The sequence below is a fragment of the Prunus avium genome, chromosome 5, assembly GCF_965620075.1.
Source record: "Prunus avium chromosome 5, drPruAviu1.hap1.1, whole genome shotgun sequence".
NCBI lineage: Eukaryota > Viridiplantae > Streptophyta > Magnoliopsida > Rosales > Rosaceae > Prunus > Prunus avium.
In genome coordinates, this window is record NC_142288.1 from 29,686,077 (window position 1) to 29,704,535 (window position 18,459).

Genomic DNA, 18,459 nt, shown 5'->3' on the forward strand with positions numbered 1-18,459 from the left:
AACTTACTATTATTTCTTCCTTCTAATTAACATGATTTAGAATAATTCATTTTCATTTCTTAGATTAGCTTACGAATTAAGAGTTTATGCATCATATCATTTACTTTGTCATACAGGAACATATGATTTGATTGATGTTATTGAGTTTGAGTTTATTGATTGCTGCAGATCCAAACCCGAGAAAATTAAGGATCATACCAAGCCGACCCCCTGCTCCGAAGTCAGCCGATGGACCACATCAACATGGCTAATTTGGGACATCCATCTTACTATTCTGATTTAATTAATGATTACGTAAAGTTTCTCTTCAGATTAAAAGGAAAGTATTAAATAAAGTAATTGCTTGGAATACAATTTTTTACTTGTGTTACATTATTTCATATTGTCATCCTATTCATTTTGTTTATCATTTGTGCGTTAATAATTAGTTGTCAGTGGGGTATAGCTCAGTTGGTTGGGCCCTTTCACTTCCACTTATGTAAGCAGAGGTTCGAAACTCTCAGATACCTAATGAATATTTGTGTAAACCCCCTCTCCCCCAATCTCTTGTATTGTACTAAAAGTATTATTCTTATACAATTTAAGGATTGTGATTAAAAAAACACTTTAATTTAATTAGTAAATTCTGCAAGCACATAAATGTTCTAGCCGTTTCAATTCATAAAAGAAGAAGACGTGATCAAAGGAGGAGAAAGTCAGAGAAGTGGGTAGTTAGTTCTATTACAAACAAAAGTAATTAATTATGCACCCAAATTCTAGGTTCCATTTCTGATTTCCCAAAATCATTTGTATAAAAAAATATAAATGAATAAATAACTATACACCCAAAAAGAAATTACAACAAAATAAAAAGAAAGAAGTGGGCATGTGCCCCTCTTGCCTCTTCGGCCTTGGCGTATGCAGCGTCTAACTTGACCCACCAAGCAGATACGTGTGGAGTGGTCTTGGGCTACCTCCAATTCAAGCCTGATTCATGACGTTGGGCTTTCCAATTTATAACCTTTAGCTAATCCTTCCCCTCATCATCATTATAGGCTTTCTCTAGCTAGTTATTTAAGAAATTCTATTGACACCCACCCACCATTCAATTATTCGGTCCGACTTTGCCAACTTTACCGTCTGACTTATTTGATGAAAACAAACAAATAAAACCATTTTTTGCCTCCTTTTATAATTTTTTTTTTTGTCATTCACTAAGGAGGGGGAGGATGAGTATTATATTGGGTTGCCTCCAGTGGCGTAGTCAGAAATTCTCTCAAGGAGGGTCAATATTATTAGACTGAGAAAGACTTGGTGAACATTAAGATAGTATTTTTTTTATATGTTATAGTTTAATGTCATCTTTGAAAATTATAATCGCATCACACAATGAATTATGAAGAAATAATTTGACATGAATCAAAAGAGAATGGAATAGCTAGTATTGGGAGATTTACTTGAGTGATGGCCAATTCAATAACAAAAAAATATAAGAGAACTCAATAAATGAAAGAACAGAAATATTGAAGTTAGAAAGGAAAAATGGAGTAATAATAAAAGATATAATCACGGGGTAAAGATCAATTAACTAGAGTTAGAAAGTTATAAGAGTAATTGATCTAGAAAGTTAGAAAGGTCAGCTATAAAAGAAACCCAAGAAAATCAAATATAACACATAACAAATGCATTTACTGCATAATTTGGAGGAGGGTCAGCTGACCCTTGTGGCCTTTAGCTGGCTCCGCCATTGGTTGCCTCAAGATTGTCTCCTACGTGAATCAAACTAGGATGCACTTGAGGGGGAATGAGGAGAGTTTGGCCTACTTTTCCACTTTGTTGTCACCCCATATGCGCCTCTTTTTAAACTTCTTCAGTTCTTATCATGCGATAAAAATAGGGATATGTAAATTTAATTGGAGTGTAGAGCCTAAGCAGAGTCCTCCCACTCTTTAAAAATTTTATTTTTTACTTGTGCAAAGTAGTGAACAGAAATTCGTGACTTAGTCATTAGTTCTTTATGAAACTACCATTTGAACTGTTGTAAACCGACCAAGTCAAAGGATATATCCTCCAACAATAAAGAATAAACAATCCCACCATCTCCACCTTTGACTCCTAAGAATCCTCTCACCCCTTTTCTTCCTTGGTAAACTTCAACTTGCTTGCCCCCCACTTCCTCAAACACTTCCATTTGATTCTTCCTAGCTAGTTGGAGATCAACCAAGCAAATTAAGACCTCCCTATAAGAACAATCCAAACTAGGTATATATATATACTTCATGGAATATTTCTCCAAAGTTTTTGTCTTGCTTTTTCTTGTTTCTAGCATCCAAGTCGTTTTGGTAACTTGTACTCAAACACATTAATTAAATTAGTAATTCTGCCAACACATATCATGTTCTAGCCGTTTCAATTCAAAAAAACAAAAAAAAACAAAAGAAGACCTGATCAAAGGAGGAGAAGCACATAAGAGGTGGGCAATTGGTTCTATTGTACAAAAGTATAAGTAACTATACACCCAAAAAAGAAAAGAAGTGGGCATGTGGCCCTTCATGGGCATTGGCTCTCTGCAATTGCGTATAGAGTGTCTAACTTGCAAGAATTCTATAATGAGAACCTTATATATGGCCTTTAAATGAGGTCCTATTTCTTAATCGCTGGATCAAGAATGAGTCGTCTAACTTGAGCCACCAAGCAAATATGTGTGTAATAGTTTTGGGTTACCTTCAATTCAAGCCTCTCTTTCATGAGTCATGACGTTGGGCTTTACAGTTTGTAACGTTTAGCCTTCTACCCCTCTTTCTCTAGCTAGTAGGGTGATTTCTGAACACCACCATTCAATTGAAAAACTGTTGTAGACCGAGTCAAAGGATATATCCTCCAACAATAAAGAATAAACAATCGCACCATCTCCACCTTTGAATCCTAAGAATCCTCTCTCCCCTTTTCTTCCTCAGCAACAAACTTCAACTTGATCACTCTTTTTAACTCCAACTTGCTTGCCCCCCCCCCCCACTTCCTCAAACACTTCCATTTTATTCTTCCTAGCTAGTTGGAGATCAACCATGCAAATTAAGACCTCCCTATAAGAACAATTCAAACTAGCTATATGTACATATATACTTCATGGAATATTTCTCCAAAGTTTTTGTCTTACTTTTTCTTGTTTCTAGCATCCAAGTCGGTTTGGTAACTTGTACTCAATTTGAAGTTGGAGACAAGACCTATGGATGGGAGGTCCCCAAAACAAAATACTACCAACAATTAGTGTACAACGAATGGGCCTCAAAGAAAAGGTTCAATGTTGACGACACTCTCTGTGAGTAACAATATATATAAATATATATATATATATATATATATATATTATGCATAAATACATATATGTATATATATATACTTTGTTCATATATCACTATTGTATAAAATAAAATCTGGTTTGTAATTTCGCGTGGATGGATCGACCCAGATTTCAGTTACGAGACATTTGCAGACTCAGTGTTGGTAGTGAGCAAGGACGATTACGAAAAATGCCATTCGGATCGCCCCATTTACTACTTAAACGATGGTCACAGTGTGGTGACATTGGACCGACCCGGTCTGTTCTATTTCATGAGTGGGGTTGCTGAACACTGCGAGAAAGGGCAGAAGATGGTCGTCAAAGTCTTGGAACCAGCTGGGGTTGAAACCCCACCTGCTGATGCTGATCAATCTGCAAACCAGAATTCATCTGACTCATTACCACAACACAAGAATAATAACAATAATGCCACTGGTGCACTTGCTGCCATTTCTTCTACAACTATTATCTTCTGCATCATGAGCTGTCTCCTCCTTGGTCTCTTTTTCTTCTAAATTAATGCCACTGGTGATTATTTTTTGTTAAATCTTCAAATGAATGAAATTTTTGTTTTGCTTCCTTGTAATTCTTTTGGTCATCTGATATTAATCCTCTTGTTGAAATCTTGTCAAAAAATTGTGTGGTAGCTAAATCTCAAGGAGTCCCAAAATCCCCACCCGAACAAGAACAACATACATACATACATACATACATATTTGCATATCTTGCAAGCTCCTCATAAAAAAAAAAAAAAAAAAAACTTATAGCCTGCTTTAAACGCTACCTATCGTACATGCATCACATATATACTCGCATCGCATACTAGTACTAGACTACTAGTCAAAGAGATAAAAAAATATAAGATAATTGAAGCATGTTCGAGAGGCAGCAGAACAGAACAGAACAGAACCCCATTTGGCCAATCATCCTCTCCCATCATCACCCCAATGACCCCCCTCCGACCCAAAAGGGGAAAGCTAGAGAATTCCAAGAATAATTCAATCCTCCAAAAATGGCAGTAGTGGGCCCAACTTTGATTATTATTTTTCTCATGTATACCTAATTTTTATTCACACAGTTACACAGTATACACACAGTTACACAGTTTACACTGAACTGAAAAGACAAGTTTCACAAAGGCATTAGCCAATTGTCGAGAGTTTTGCAGGGTTACTATCATCCTAGGGTTAGAAAGAGACCAGTAGTGTGCGTAGATGATGGTGGGGTGTCGACACGTGTTATGGTGGAGGATATTGTCTATGGGATGCTAAGCATAATAGTAGCCCACCGCCCCATATGGGTGTGTAACTTTAATATAGAGGGATAAGGAATGTGTGTTGAGGGATGCTTTGAAATACCTTCCTCTCCATGCTTCTTGGCAAGTTGCAATAATAATGCCATTATCCCTGACTGACTAGACTGACCCCCCAAGCCAAGACCAAACCCTCCTCTCTCTCTCTCTCTCTCTCTATATATATATATATATGATCTTAGAGGTATATATACAAAAAAGATATATATATATGCTTGGTCATGATCATGAATATTAGCGATCAAGTGACACGGGGTTCGTTGAGGCCAGATATTTTAGATTTGATTCCCCCTTTTGTATGCAAAGAAAGAAAGAAAGAAAAAAAGCTTACTTTTTCAAACTTTTGTTGATGTGTAAGTAGTAGCTAGCAAACCGGATAATATAATACTTCTTTTCACAAATTGAAGGATATTAATTTTTGCATTATGAACACCCAAAAATATACGTATAGTGATGATTCAGTCAAATATTGGTTGGACCACAGTGGTCCTGCGTCTACATGACCAATTCTAAAGTAAATTCCATAGAAGTTGAAACAATTATTAGCATGCCCTTAATTATTGTCTTCGCACAAATACCTTTTTTTTATATTCACCAATAAATATTAATATTTCACTTCTCACTTATTCTACTTATCCATCATCTCTCGTCCAGGTAAATACAAATGGAGGATGACTATCTCGCAGATACCCTTATTGTCTATATTGAGAAAGAGCTCTCTGTATTTCATAAAAAAAAAAAAAAAGAAGAGAAAAAGCTTTCTGTGAATATTGATTTAAATTCAATACTCAAAGATTTTGATACACTCAAGGAGAGAAGGGTTCCACTTCACTAGGTAAGCTCTTTAAATTTTTTTGCAATCGACCATATTTTTTTGAAGTTGGACAATATGTTTGATTTGTTATTTAATTTATATTTTGTACTTATTCGTGTTATATTTCCTCGTAATATGGTCATATTTGATTATAAAATTTTATTTATATTTATATTTTAGGGGAAAAAAGACTAATAATATACCTCTAGTAAAAAAAAAAAATTTAGCCTATCCCTATTTAAAAACAATTGGGTCCGCCATTGCGGCGAGGTGATGGTGACTAGTTACAATGCACTGATCATGCATCTACACAGCTCTGACTTGAGTTACTGTATTCATGGTTTATTATTATAAATTGATTTGTGCTTTCTTTGTGGGTCTCATCTCATGACACATAAATAAATAAAGGATATTGACTAATTAGTCACTCCACCACCAGGGCCAAGATGCATGTGAAGCTTTATGCATGGGCATGCATGCATTCATGAGGCATAAGGATTGCATGACCACACACATAATCTGCACAGGATTATGGAGATCCTTAATGCACATGGGGGCATATCAAATAAAGCTGCATGGATATATGCTGTTAGGATATATCAGTACAGTACTGGAATGAAATAATTATAGTTAGCTTAACAGGCAGGCACTGTGAGTGAGATTTCTGACTCATTCAACCCTTCCCGAAATGGGAGGAAGAAGGAAGGGAGGGTGGGAGGGGGAGGGAGTATATTCCTCATTCATTTCAATAATATTAAATTATTAATTATGAGGAGTTGGTTAAGCTTAAGATATTTCTTTCTTCACTGTCAGTGGCTAAAATAGTAATATACCTTGGCTAGCTACCAATGGTTTACCTTGGAAACTGTGTGGGGTTTGTTAGGAAGTTAGAAAATGATGAAGAAGATGAGTACTATATATCTGTCCTTTTGACAAAATTTTATCTCGTGAGAAGCGGTTGCAAATATATAGGATATGTACTATAGTACCCTTCTCTTTGTGAAAGTTTTTCCTCTTTTTTTTTATTTTTGTAGTGGAAGGGGGTGTTCCTTTTTTTCTATAAATAGGGACCATTGCTGCGAGTCTTTTAAAGTATCTGCAGCTACAACTACTTTCCATTTAATAATCATTTATATTATTAAATTATTAAAGTTAGGGTAGGGAGGGAGAGAGGAAGCAGTGGTGTGGTGATATGTTGTTGACAGAAGATAGAGAGCACAGATGGATGATTTGCAATCAAATATGCATCTCACTCCTTTGTGCTCTCTATGCTTCTGTCATCACCTACCTAGCTATCCATCCATCCATCCATCTAGCTACCTCTCTTCCCCCCTTCAGGCTTCAGGCTTCAGGCTGCACTGCACCTCCCATATTTCCTTCCTTTTAACTCATGAAAATCCAAGATTATTTCATTGCTTCCTTGGAATTGCATATATATATTGTTTTAATTTTGTTATTTTAGTTCTCTCCATAAAACTCCACAGATCGATATTCACACAAACACATACACACACACATATATATAGCTGAACAACTGTGGTTGCTCTTATGTTTTACAGGTTTGAAGTAGTGAGGCGAGCAGATCAGAGAAGGCGATGCAGCAGTTTGCAGATCAGACTCGTCTTGTTTGTGAGCGATGGCATCAAAATCCGTCTGGTGAGGTTAGGGTAATTAATCAAGTCCCTTCCTCAGCTGAGTATACATATTATGTGCAACTGACATGGAGAAATGAATATTGATGGCGTCTGTTCATGTGAAATTTATTTATTTCTCAATTGTTAATGTGTAGTCTCAATCCCTAGACATATGATCTTGGTTGAAAATCTTCACTAGCTAGCTAGGTCTCTGAAAGATACCTGAGATCCAGTGATTAAATTGGTGTCAGATATCTTGGAACCCCTAAAAGGGATATATATTTAATCTTTCATCTCTTAGCTTTACAACTATTTTTGTTTTCTCCAGTAATTAAGATGATGTCTGAAAACATTCTGATGCTATATAAATATAAATATAAAAATAAATAAATAAATATATATATATATATATATTTTTTAATATTTAGCTGTAACTCCTAAAAGAGAAGGCTGGGGAGAAGGTATCACTTGCTTTGTAGGAGAAGAGCTGCAATCTGTCTGCATATTGATATATTTGTGCACAAACTGAGGACATGTGATACTTGTAATAAGCTGAACAAAAGAAAAATTCCTTCCTTTGCAAGAGAACTAATAATTTGAGCTGTTTGAAAGGGGGGCTGAAATTGTTGAACTCAATGTGAATGGCTACATGTTGTTTTTATACAAGAGAGATTCATTTTTTTCTTAGTTATTTTCTTCCAATTGCATTCCTGGTAGATCTAATTTTACAGAGAGCTTGCTGGAAAAAAAAAGATATATATATGGAGACAAAAGTTTGCAGATTCATATGCGTTTTCCCAGCCTTGTAGTCAATCATTCCAATAATATTCCATATTTATATATGATAGAAACTGTAGTTAATTCTTGGATTTAATTAGATATGTTTATTAATTAGTAGTTTTTTCCATGTGATTGTATTGTATCCATAGTCTATAGGTTACGACCCCTCTCACTAATATTGTTGTAAACAACCATTAATCAAGCATTGAGATCACTAGCATGCAGGGAAATAGAATAGATAACCCAGGTGTCCATATTCCTAATGATTAGAATTAATTTTAACCAAATAGTACAGAGATAGGTCTATGCACCTAGACTTTCTTGAATTTGTATGTTTCTGGCTCTAATGAAAAACAAATATTGTGTTGCCGAGCCTAGTAGCATGAGCTTGTAACTAAGCAGAGCATTAAAGTGATTGATTGCTTGATTGAAACATTCTCCGGTGAGGCATAGCGGTCTTGGGTTATTCACCTTAGCATTGGTGGGTGAAGTTGCACAAAGCACACACCCCCTACCCTTGGGGTTAGTAGGGTCCCCCAGCCACAAGGGGTGGGTAGCAAAAAATAGATATTGTGCTAGCTAGTTACTTGGATGTTTAATTCTTACTTAACATTTTATGGAATCTATCTGGTTACCTTATTGAATGTATATATATACAATAGAAGATATCAGGGAGACATCCAAAACCTTCATGCATGTGTGAGATGCGATGAACAAATTTATTTAATATATAAAATTTATTTTTGGGATAAATTTAATATATATATATATATAATTAATTAATTAATTCAAAGAACAAATTGTTTAATTATGATTGAATATCTTAGACCCACCTTAGTTGTAGTTGAACTGTAATGTCTGCACAATCATGATGCCCAACCCAAACTAATAACATTGTTTGAGTGATTATACTAGCTAGTATATAGTTGATGTGATATGATATAGTATATTGCATGCATTGATTAAATGAATGAGAAATTCATAATTGATCTTATCCACCCTTAATGGAATAATTAATGTTGTTAAATGTAGTGAAGTTGTAATGTGCATTGCATATATATATATAGTAGTATAGTCAAAAGGCAAACAACCCTACTAGAGCTTCTTTCCTTATAATGCCATCCCACCACAGAAAATAGAGTGTGAATTAATTAAGTGGAGAGAGAGAGAGAGAGAGAGAGAGAGAGAGAGAGAGAGAGAGAGAGAGGCAGCATGGGATGGGATCGTGTATGGGAGGGAGCGAGCGAGCTAGTGGGTAGTGGGATCCAATTCTTACTGGGCTATGGCTTGATTATCATTAACTTGTCTTTGAAATGAAACAAGGAAAAAGAAGAAGAACGAAGAAGAATTCCTTCCTTCCACTACGCCTTAGCTATTCTACTTATCATCTCTCTCATATATTATTCAAGTGCTGTTATGATAAAACTGTACGTCTTCCAACTATGCAGCTTAGACTTTTACATGAGAGAGAGATATATATATAAAGAGAGAAAGAAAAAGTAAGAAAGAGAAAGTTGTGTACATCATCAAGAATTTGAAAGTGGCTGCAGTTTGATAGGCCCCCATATGTCTCTGTATTAATTAATTCATGCGCCTCCTTTGATTGGATATATAATATATAAAGGGTTGAAGTATACTTGAGATAGAGTTGGGAACTGTGTGAATTCATCATGTCTAATCATCATCTAATCTAATCATCATCATCATCATGAGAGAGAGAGAGAGAGAGAGAGAGAGAGAGAGAGTACGCAATCAAATTATGTATGTATATATATGCATTTGGAAAGTAGCTAATCTAGGCCATCTTCCAAAACCTTTCGTTTGGTAGGTTTTAGGAAGTGGATGTTTCTGAAAAGATAAATATACAAGTCATGGAGATTAGCTCTTTCTGGCCAATATGCCTGCTTGCCTAGCTAGCACACACACACACATATATATATATATATATATATATATATATATATATATATATATATATATATATATATATATTTAAAATAAAAAAATCTGGTCCTGTACCTTATATACTGTCTTTGTCTGACTGCACGTTCAGAGTGTAGTGGCTACTGGTCCCTTATGTCAGATTGATTCATTATTATCATGGGCAATGCAAATTGCAATGGCCATAGATAGACAACCCAGCCAAAGACTACATAGACTACTTTTGGAATTAATTGAAATATTTACAGCTCTTATATTTATTCAGTATCAGTACCACCGGGAACTAACAAATTTGATTACTTTCATGATTGACGGGCAATACAAGAGAATCTTGATCATAAACTGTGTAGGCGCATGCAGATTTCTCTTGTATTGCCCGTCAATCATGGTGAGGCGAGCTATAGCATTGGCATAATTAGCATAATTAGCATTAGCGTATATTTATTTGTGTTTGAGTGCTATCTAGCTCGGCAATCATGATAAGGTGAACAAGTGATGAATCATGAATAGAATAAGTCAAGAACAAGCCCACGCATGTCGGCTTTGACATTTCCAAAAGGCTTAATATAACAAAATGTTCTTAAGGTTTACGAAACTATCAGATTGCATCCTTAATTTTTTTTTTTTTTGGTCATTCGTGGTCCTCAAGGTTAATATGTGTTATAAAAATTGGTTCCCACCGTTAGATTTCGTCAAAAACTCCGTTTGTTTGCTAATGTGACATATATATATCACAAAGCATCCCTGATGTTTACGCACTTATCACAAATGGTCCTTGCGAAATTTTTTAATTTTTTAAATTTAAAATTCTTAAAATTTTGGTTTTCTTTTTAAATTTTTTTTTAAAATATATATTGTACTTTAAATACACGTGACACTATATTTTTGAAGATGTGAGCTCCACATATATGCCGCATCAACAAGCTAAAGAAGTTTTTAAAAAATAATTTAAAAATGAAAAAACCATTTATAGAAGATTTTAACCTTGAGGACCATTTATGAACCCTAAACCTGTGGTTTTTTTTTTTTTTTTTTGGGGTCTGAACCACGAGGTGGTTCTGGATGGGCCCCAATTATGGGTGGCACCTTTAAGCCTTAACCACAACCCAGACTAACCCCGCTCACACCGGGTCGGCCCGTAAGGGGTAATTAAAGTGCTGGCCAAAGTGTGGCATATATTTGGAGCCCACATCTCCAATAATATAGTGCCACGTGTATTTAAAATATGATATATATTTTAACCAAAAAAAAAAAGATATATATTTTTAAATAATATAAATTCCATAAATTATTTTATAAAAAAAAAACCAAAATTTTATAAATTTTAAATTAAAAAATTTCGCAGGGATCATTTGTGATAGGTGCTTGAACCTCAAGGATGTTTTGTGATATATATGTCACGTCAGCAAACTAACGGAATTTTTTATGGAAACTAATGTCAATGACCATTTGTGATCACACATACTAACCTTGAGGACCACGAATGACACAAAAAAACATTAAGGATGCAATTTGATAGTTTCGTAAATCTTAGGGACATTTTGTGATATTAAGCCTTTCCAAAATAAGCTTTGTATTGAATTTGTGCATGTCATTATTTGCTTTCATCTTCTAGCTGTTGCAGCTACCACATTCGAAAATATTGTTCTGCTTCAAACTAAGCCATATATATTTCCACTATCATCAACACCCAGAAAAACTCTTGTATGTCAGAATCAAGTCATATCATACAGATAGCATCCTTTACAAGCATAAGATGCTAAAACAATTACTCTACTTTCTTTACTTGGCATATTTACTAATCCGTAATTGGATTATGAGAAATTGAATTAAGGAGAATTAGATTTCAGATTCCTATTGAAATTGTTTACTAAACCATATGGATTGAGAAGAGTTAGATTCCGGATTCCTATTAAAGTTGTTTACTAAACCATATGGAATTGGAGTAGAAGTGGTATTAATTACTAAAATGTCCTCGTCGTTGGGTTAAAGTAGATGACAAATTTGGATTTTTTAAAATTGTGTGAGGATATAATGGGTAAAAAAGATGAATTCATAATAGGTTAGTTCTCCAGGAATTAGAATACCACATTCCACCCAAGAATTGAATTCCTCCAAAATCAAGAATTCAATTTCTAATTTTGTGTGAGCCCCACTTACTTTTTAATTTCTTGATGTGAAGTAAACGCCAGAATCCTCCATAAGTGAAATTCAATTCCTGATGAGAACTCCAATTCATGATTAATAAACACACCATCATTTCCTTCCCTTCATTCAGTTTAGGGAATATGTTGTGTAGCATGCTATTTCATCAAAAGCTCAATGTGCAAGAGATGATAAACAATGGCATTGCCAATCCCTCTTAGAACAACACCCTATTGATAGTCTCCGTTTGGTTCATGGGAAATGAGGCTTAGGGATGGGAAATCAATTGCTTTCCCATGTTTGGTAAGCACAGTCATGGGAAATCGTTGCCTTGCACATGGGAAAGTAGGGGGAAAGTGAAGCCCTCCACCCCCTTTTGGGGTTTTGTATCCTTCTTTTATTTGATTTCATATGGATATAATTCGAAAATTAAACAAACTTTATTTTACATTTCTACACAAACCAAACATGTGAAAGGAAATAAAGTGGTATGTATAGGTTACTTTGAGGATTACCAAACATGAGAAATGAATCTCGATTTCCCATCCCTTGGAAAATGATATGGGAAGTGATTTCCCCTCAAATTCATTATGTGAACCAAACGGGGCCATAGAGTTGCAATATCCCAGAGTTTTTTTTTGTTTTTTTTATTTTTTCCATTTGTGGCCTACCGTTTAAAAAAAAACAATAAATAAGAGGTTCCGCCGCGAATGCTACTGCAATCAATGATGAATTACAAAAATAAAATAAAATTCTCTCTTGATTAAAGAAGCAAGGAGGGTTCAGAACAAGTACAATTTATAACTTTCGACCTGGATGCACCCGCAGTGAAAGCCACCTAATGAGTATTTGAGATTTTGAAAAAGAAAGATAACCAGGACTCAGTGCAGCAGAGCAAGAAGATAGCACATTTTTGCCAAGCTTAATAAACACAAAGGTAGCCTTCATGCCTATTGCCGATATGGGAAGCGTACAGAACACAGCAAATAGCCATCAGGAGGACTTAGCAACCAGCAAGTTGAAACAGAAACATATTACAGACTATCTAGCAACATTAGCCGCAGAAACTGAGTCATAGTCCTTAAGTAGGGGACCGCGAATGTGAAAGTCCTCAAAACCAGAATTTGCCCTGAGAATCCAGAACAAGATATCTTCAGAGTCGGACCCCCCCAAAAAAAAAAAAAAACTCTTCAGAGTAAGCATTCTGAGAGGAACATATAGATGCATGACCTCAAAGTAGGTAAGGAACAAGTCAAACATTTGGCGAGTGGCAGCAAATTCCCCCAGCAAGAAATTTGAAGAATCCTATTGCTTAATTTAAATTCATTGTATTTCACTGTCTACTGACACTAAATAAGGTATTTCTAAATCCCATTTGAAACTATATTCTTTGCTGCAGAATGCATGATCCAATATCAAGATCTTTCAACTTTTTGGCATTAAAATGAGGCAAATCAAGACTACTGCCCAAGAATATAATACAAAATCCATCATCCATTGTTCCGTTAGGATAGTGGAATTAGTTTTCTTGGTATTAGATTGCCTATTGGCCAAGTTGTTCGATCAGGTAAAAGCTTTTCATGCCTGCCACAATGGTAAGGAATTAATCCTCATAGTCTTAGACTTGGCTTTTTCTTTTAGAAGAACACTGACAACCACATATTTCCAAAGGCTAGTTGCAGAGAATTCTCCCAGCTTTTAGAATATTACATGTAAAGTTCTATGTCCAGTTGAAAATTCTAAATACTTGTCTTTTAGAAAAACAATGAGAATAAAACATTGCTTCGAACTCTGCTCTTCAGTCCAAGATAATACTAAAGCGTGCCAAACTTATCAAAGATTTCCTCCAAGATCTTAGACTAAAGTTTTTCTCTCACCAGTATAAGAATCAAAGACATATGTCAATCTATAGCCAAAAAAAAAAGGACACACATGAACATGGACACTCAAAACACCGGCAGAGGCGGTACACACAAACAATAATATTCAGATTAAAATAGACACAATCTGTTATCGTGATATCATGCCTTAAGAATTACCAATTGTAATAGTATTATGTATTATCGAACAGACCTTACGATGATTGACCAATTGATTCGACATCATTGGTTCTCCCTTCCTCTTTGAGGGATTAGCTGTGAATAAGTTGTGTAAAACTGGTGGTTGTGTCCAAGAAATAGAGAGCATTTGTCATTATGCAGCAACAAACAAACATGGGAATTGCCCCAAAGATCCAGAGAAAGAGAGGAATTGAGAGGTAGAATGCTCGCAATCCAAGGGACCAAAAGTAACTTCCTCGATTCACAGTTGTCGAAACATATTCAATGTAGTCTGTTTTGTCTTTCCCTGTTGGCAGAGTAGCCAAGAAGCAAGCATGGGCAAAGTATCTAGTAGACTGCACATTGCAGAGAAATCCAACCAAAAAGCAGAGCAAAATGCAGTAGTACTTGATTGAAGAAAGAGGGATGGTATAAACTAATTGATGTGATACAGTGCTGTCAGAGCTAGAGCTGGAGCTGGTGCTCACAAACACACTGATCACAGAAGAAAGAGTAATTGCTGTTGTTGCGCAATGTTTGTATAATCAAAACACCATTCTTCATGGGGTCCTGAAATTGATGCAGAGAAGAGAACCTAAACTTTGCACTTAATGCTAATTAGCATAGCAAGTGTTAATTAGGCATGCCCCATGTATCATTGTATATATGAAGGAAATGCAAATGGTTTTATCCTTCTCAAAAGTTTTACTTACCAAAGTCTGTAACTTTTTTTGTTTTTGGGTTCTAAAAAAGAAATCCTGTAAATTGCAAAAGGAAAACATAAAAGGAAAGAGAAAGGGGGACTAACAGCCATCATGGAGAAGACCCATTGTTTGCGAACCGCAGAATTGAGGCCAATGACAGTTTTTGTGGGATTGCGCAGAACTGTGATGAGTAGCCAAATGTGGTATATTCCCAACACACACAGGCCCACTGGTACCAGCAGATAGTCGCAGCTTAAGCAATCCCCTTCCATCCCTCTTCTCTTCTACTCTTTTAGTGTCTTTACCACTTAATTACTCTCTCTCTCTTCCCTATCCTCGAGAGTGAGTGAGTTGTCTGAAGTTACAGAAGACGGGGTTCAGCTGCTTAAGGCAAAGACAGAGCAACCTTGTAACTGTTAATATTGTATCTGGTCATGATTGGATTGGATCGGACCCTCAACCGCCAATGTGTTGGTTGATTAATTGGCTTCTGACAAACCAAAAAATATAGCCAAATGGGACCAAAATAAAAAGATAAGTGGCACTGTTGGAAACCAGTTGATAAAGAAATGTTGAGTTGAAAGTTTTTGAACGCTGATATCAAGGGCACGTTCACGCAGTGTTTCTACACTTGTTTTATTTGGTTAGTGAATAAATAAATAAAGAAAAGAAGATAAAATACTAAGTGAGTTGTAATGAATTGGTTACATACTTCTAATTTCGGCCGTTAGATTGCATTTAAGAGACTATCAATACAGTTAATAAATGCAACCCAATGACCAATATTAGAAGCATGTAACCAATCCTTAACATAAAATACTTATTGGAGAATCTCCCTAAAGCAAAAGACACATAATCTATCTTTAGCTGGCTAATTAAATCCCCTGCAGGCAGCTGAAGGGTTTTGTTGGGACAAATGTTTTGGACAGAATTTCTACTACCACTCAGTTCTTCCCTGTTGTTTAGGAATTGAGCATACTGCCATTCATTCTTGGACCTCGAAACCCTAATACATTGCAATTCAGCAATATACAGAATTTGTCATGCATCCTGCCATTCAGTTCAGCATGCATGACAAATGTCTTAAATTACACAAAATAATACATGATATTCATTCGAGGAGTTCTATTTAAATCCAACATTCATCTTACACCCAGCATATTTTAATACTTAGAAATGGGGGCTGAAAATTTTCAAATAGCAAATGCATCCCATAGCCTCCAAGGTCTCAAGTCTTAACTACATGCTTTCCAAAATCCAAAAGCAGGAACCAACATACGTACACAGTTACGAAAAATATACAGAAGATCTATCTACTTAAGATTTAATAAACCAACTAATATTCTAATAAATCTGAACAGGATTAAGAAGAAAAAAAAAAGGTAATTTCCAAGACCTTATTATCATGACGGTTGTCCAACTGATTCCACATCATCGTATGCGACCCCTTTGAGAGAGTTAGTGTGAAGATGTCTTGTAAAACTAGTGCTTGTGTCCAAGAAATAAAGAACACAGGACATAATGCAGCAACACACAAACATGGGTATGGGTCCAAATATCCAGAGGAAGAGAGGGAATGAGAGGTAGAAAGCTCTTAATCCAAGGGACCAGAAGTAGCTTCCTCGGTTCAAGTTTCTTGCAACGTACTCGATATAATCCTTTTGACCCTTCCATGTGGGCACAGTGGCTAAGAAGCTAACATGGGCATAGTATCTAATTGACTGCACATTCAAGAGAAAGGCAACCAGAAAGCAAAGCAAGATAGCAAAGTACTTGATCGAAGAGAGAAATGCAGTCTTATTGCCATAAACTAATCTCGATGCTGTGTTGCCAGAGTTTGATGATGTGCTCACAAATACACCGATCAGAGAACTCAAAGTAATAGCTGTTGTTGCCAACAGTGTAGATGCCATTATGTTGTTGCGTATGGTTTGAACAGCCAAAACACCATTCTTCAAGGGGTCCTGATCAATAAAATTAAAGGAAAGGGGTTGACTCTTTTATTATATATATGATGGACCAACCCTCAAATTCTATTGTTTCTTCTTGAAAAGTTAGATAATAGTTTGAGGTTTCAATAACATTAGGGGATTGAAACTTTGAAAGATACCAATGACTAATCCCAGAAAACAGGTTAACTTCTCAAAATCATAAAAGATCATCTTAGCTTGTTGTTGGTGATGGAAAGCAACAGAAGAAGTCAAGCAAGAAATACACCTTAGATATACTATCATGACTCCACCAAATGGTCTTGTCCAGAGATCAGCCTAACCAAGGTACATGAATGAATCCTACTAGTTAATCTCCAATTCATGGGACAGGTAGCCAAAGAAGGCCAATTAGTAATGTTTAACTTTAAGCATCCTAATTAAATTTTGGATCTTGAAAATTCTAGCATGAAGAAAGAAATGTGAGATGAAGCTTGCTTCTTTGTATAGCATAAGCCAACTGATACATATACAGTAGAGTTGTAAATAAGTAGCTAGTTTGAGAACTTTAAGTTTCCAAAACCTTTAAACGATGCTGAAAAGTCTTAAAGACAACAGCTTTCCATACCCCCCAAAGACTCATTTTACATGATCCCACATGAAGAACTATTTACCAGTTTCCAGCCACCTTACTCTTAAACCCAAAGCAAAACTCTTTACAGCGAAAGGATCAGTATTAGAACCTTAATAGCTCCCAATGACCCCAACGCCAATTACATGCCACAATCCTATTCGTAATTGTAAAGGGTACCTACTTCCTACCTACCAAGAAAGGACATGGAATACAGCCAAATTGTAAAGGGATTTATTTAGCCAATTCTTTTTGTTTTCTTTTTGGGTCATATGGTTGGATGTAATTCTATTTTCATGACCACACTCACTAACCATCGAAAAGGAAAAATTCAAATACCCACTAGCTAGCTAAAGAATTCAAACACCAATTGAACAGAACAGGATAAGTCTAGAGAGAGAGAGAGAGAGATGGGAACTGACAGTCATCATGGATAAGGCCCATTGGCGACGAGACTGAGCATTGAGGCCAACGACAGTTCGAATTGGATAACGCAGAATGGTGATGAGCAGCCACACGTGATATGTTCCAAACACCAACAGACCCAGTGGTACCAGCACATAGTCCAGCTGCTCCTCTTCCATCTCTCTCTCTCTCAGAGAGAGAAGTGAATGAGAATTTGGAAGACAAGGGCGTTAAGACACCGACGCTGAAAAAGGGTACTATGTATTATAATTGTTGTATATGAAAGGTGAGAGGTTTCACAGCGTGAGAGACAGCGTGAACAGAGTCAGAGCGCAATACATGCCAATTTTTTACTTTTGGAGTCTAGCTTTTCACCCATACTGACTCAGTTTGCAAATTACATAACATTCTTAAATAAAGGAATTTAGATATTCATGATTTAAATTTCTGGCTATTAATAATTTCAGTATTCGGGTTTATGTATGTCGAATGTTGTAAATAACAGAAATTAGGGTGAAAAACGAATTCATGCTCAATAGAAATTGCAAAATAACGCATCTTTTGGTGGAAATTAAACTTGGAAATCTTGATCCTTAATTTCCACGATTTTTTTTTTTGCGCATCATTTAATAAGTTACATGCTTAAGTTGCCAAACAATTGAAATATCAATTTCTCCTCTTCAACTCTCGAATTATTTTCCTCGATACAAACGGAGGGTTTGGTTTCAATAATCTTGTTTCTTTTTTGTTACAAGAAAAAATTTTTGTTTCTTTTTCATAAACAGAACAAAATTCATTCGATTATTA

The 18,459-nt window shown here is 35.7% G+C and overlaps 2 protein-coding genes and 1 pseudogene across 3 annotated transcripts; 1 reads left to right on the forward strand and 2 right to left on the reverse strand.

Moving 5' to 3' along the window:
- Positions 1-2,968: 2,968 nt before the first annotated feature.
- Positions 2,969-3,987, forward strand: LOC110747353 (early nodulin-like protein 6). Its single transcript, XM_021947545.2, has 2 exons — positions 2,969-3,298; positions 3,449-3,987. Exons 1-2 carry the CDS (start codon positions 3,106-3,108, stop codon positions 3,832-3,834), a joined length of 579 nt encoding a protein of 192 aa, XP_021803237.1. The 5' UTR covers positions 2,969-3,105; the 3' UTR covers positions 3,835-3,987.
- Positions 3,988-12,687: 8,700 nt separating this feature from the next.
- Positions 12,688-15,728, reverse strand: LOC110746835 (uncharacterized; annotated as a pseudogene). The gene is made up of 3 exons (XR_015835781.1): positions 14,793-15,728; positions 14,024-14,554; positions 12,688-13,074 (listed from the first exon to the last, which is right to left on the reverse strand). The product of XR_015835781.1 is annotated as an uncharacterized LOC110746835 (transcript).
- A 150-nt stretch (positions 15,729-15,878) lies between these two features.
- LOC110746823 (transmembrane protein, putative (Protein of unknown function, DUF599)) lies at positions 15,879-17,910 on the reverse strand. The gene is made up of 2 exons (XM_021947064.2): positions 17,670-17,910; positions 15,879-16,652 (listed from the first exon to the last, which is right to left on the reverse strand). The coding sequence occupies exons 1-2, from the start codon at positions 17,829-17,831 to the stop codon at positions 16,092-16,094; spliced, it is 723 nt and encodes a 240-aa protein (XP_021802756.1). The 5' UTR covers positions 17,832-17,910; the 3' UTR covers positions 15,879-16,091.
- Between the last annotated feature and the right edge of the window lie 549 nt (positions 17,911-18,459).

Excerpts from the sequence above, each read along its gene's own strand:
- LOC110747353 (XM_021947545.2), top strand. The coding sequence starts at position 3,106 with ATGGAATATTTCTCCAAAGTTTTTGTCTTACTTTTTCTTGTTTCTAGC. Across the intron at positions 3,299-3,448 it reads CAATGTTGACGACACTCTCT|ATTTCAGTTACGAGACATTT; the intron begins GTGAGTAACAAT and ends GGATCGACCCAG.
- LOC110746823 (XM_021947064.2), bottom strand. The coding sequence starts at position 17,831 with ATGGAAGAGGAGCAGCTGGACTATGTGCTGGTACCACTGGGTCTGTTG. Across the intron at positions 16,653-17,669 it reads GGGCCTTATCCATGATGACT|GACCCCTTGAAGAATGGTGT; the intron begins GTCAGTTCCCAT and ends TTTATTGATCAG.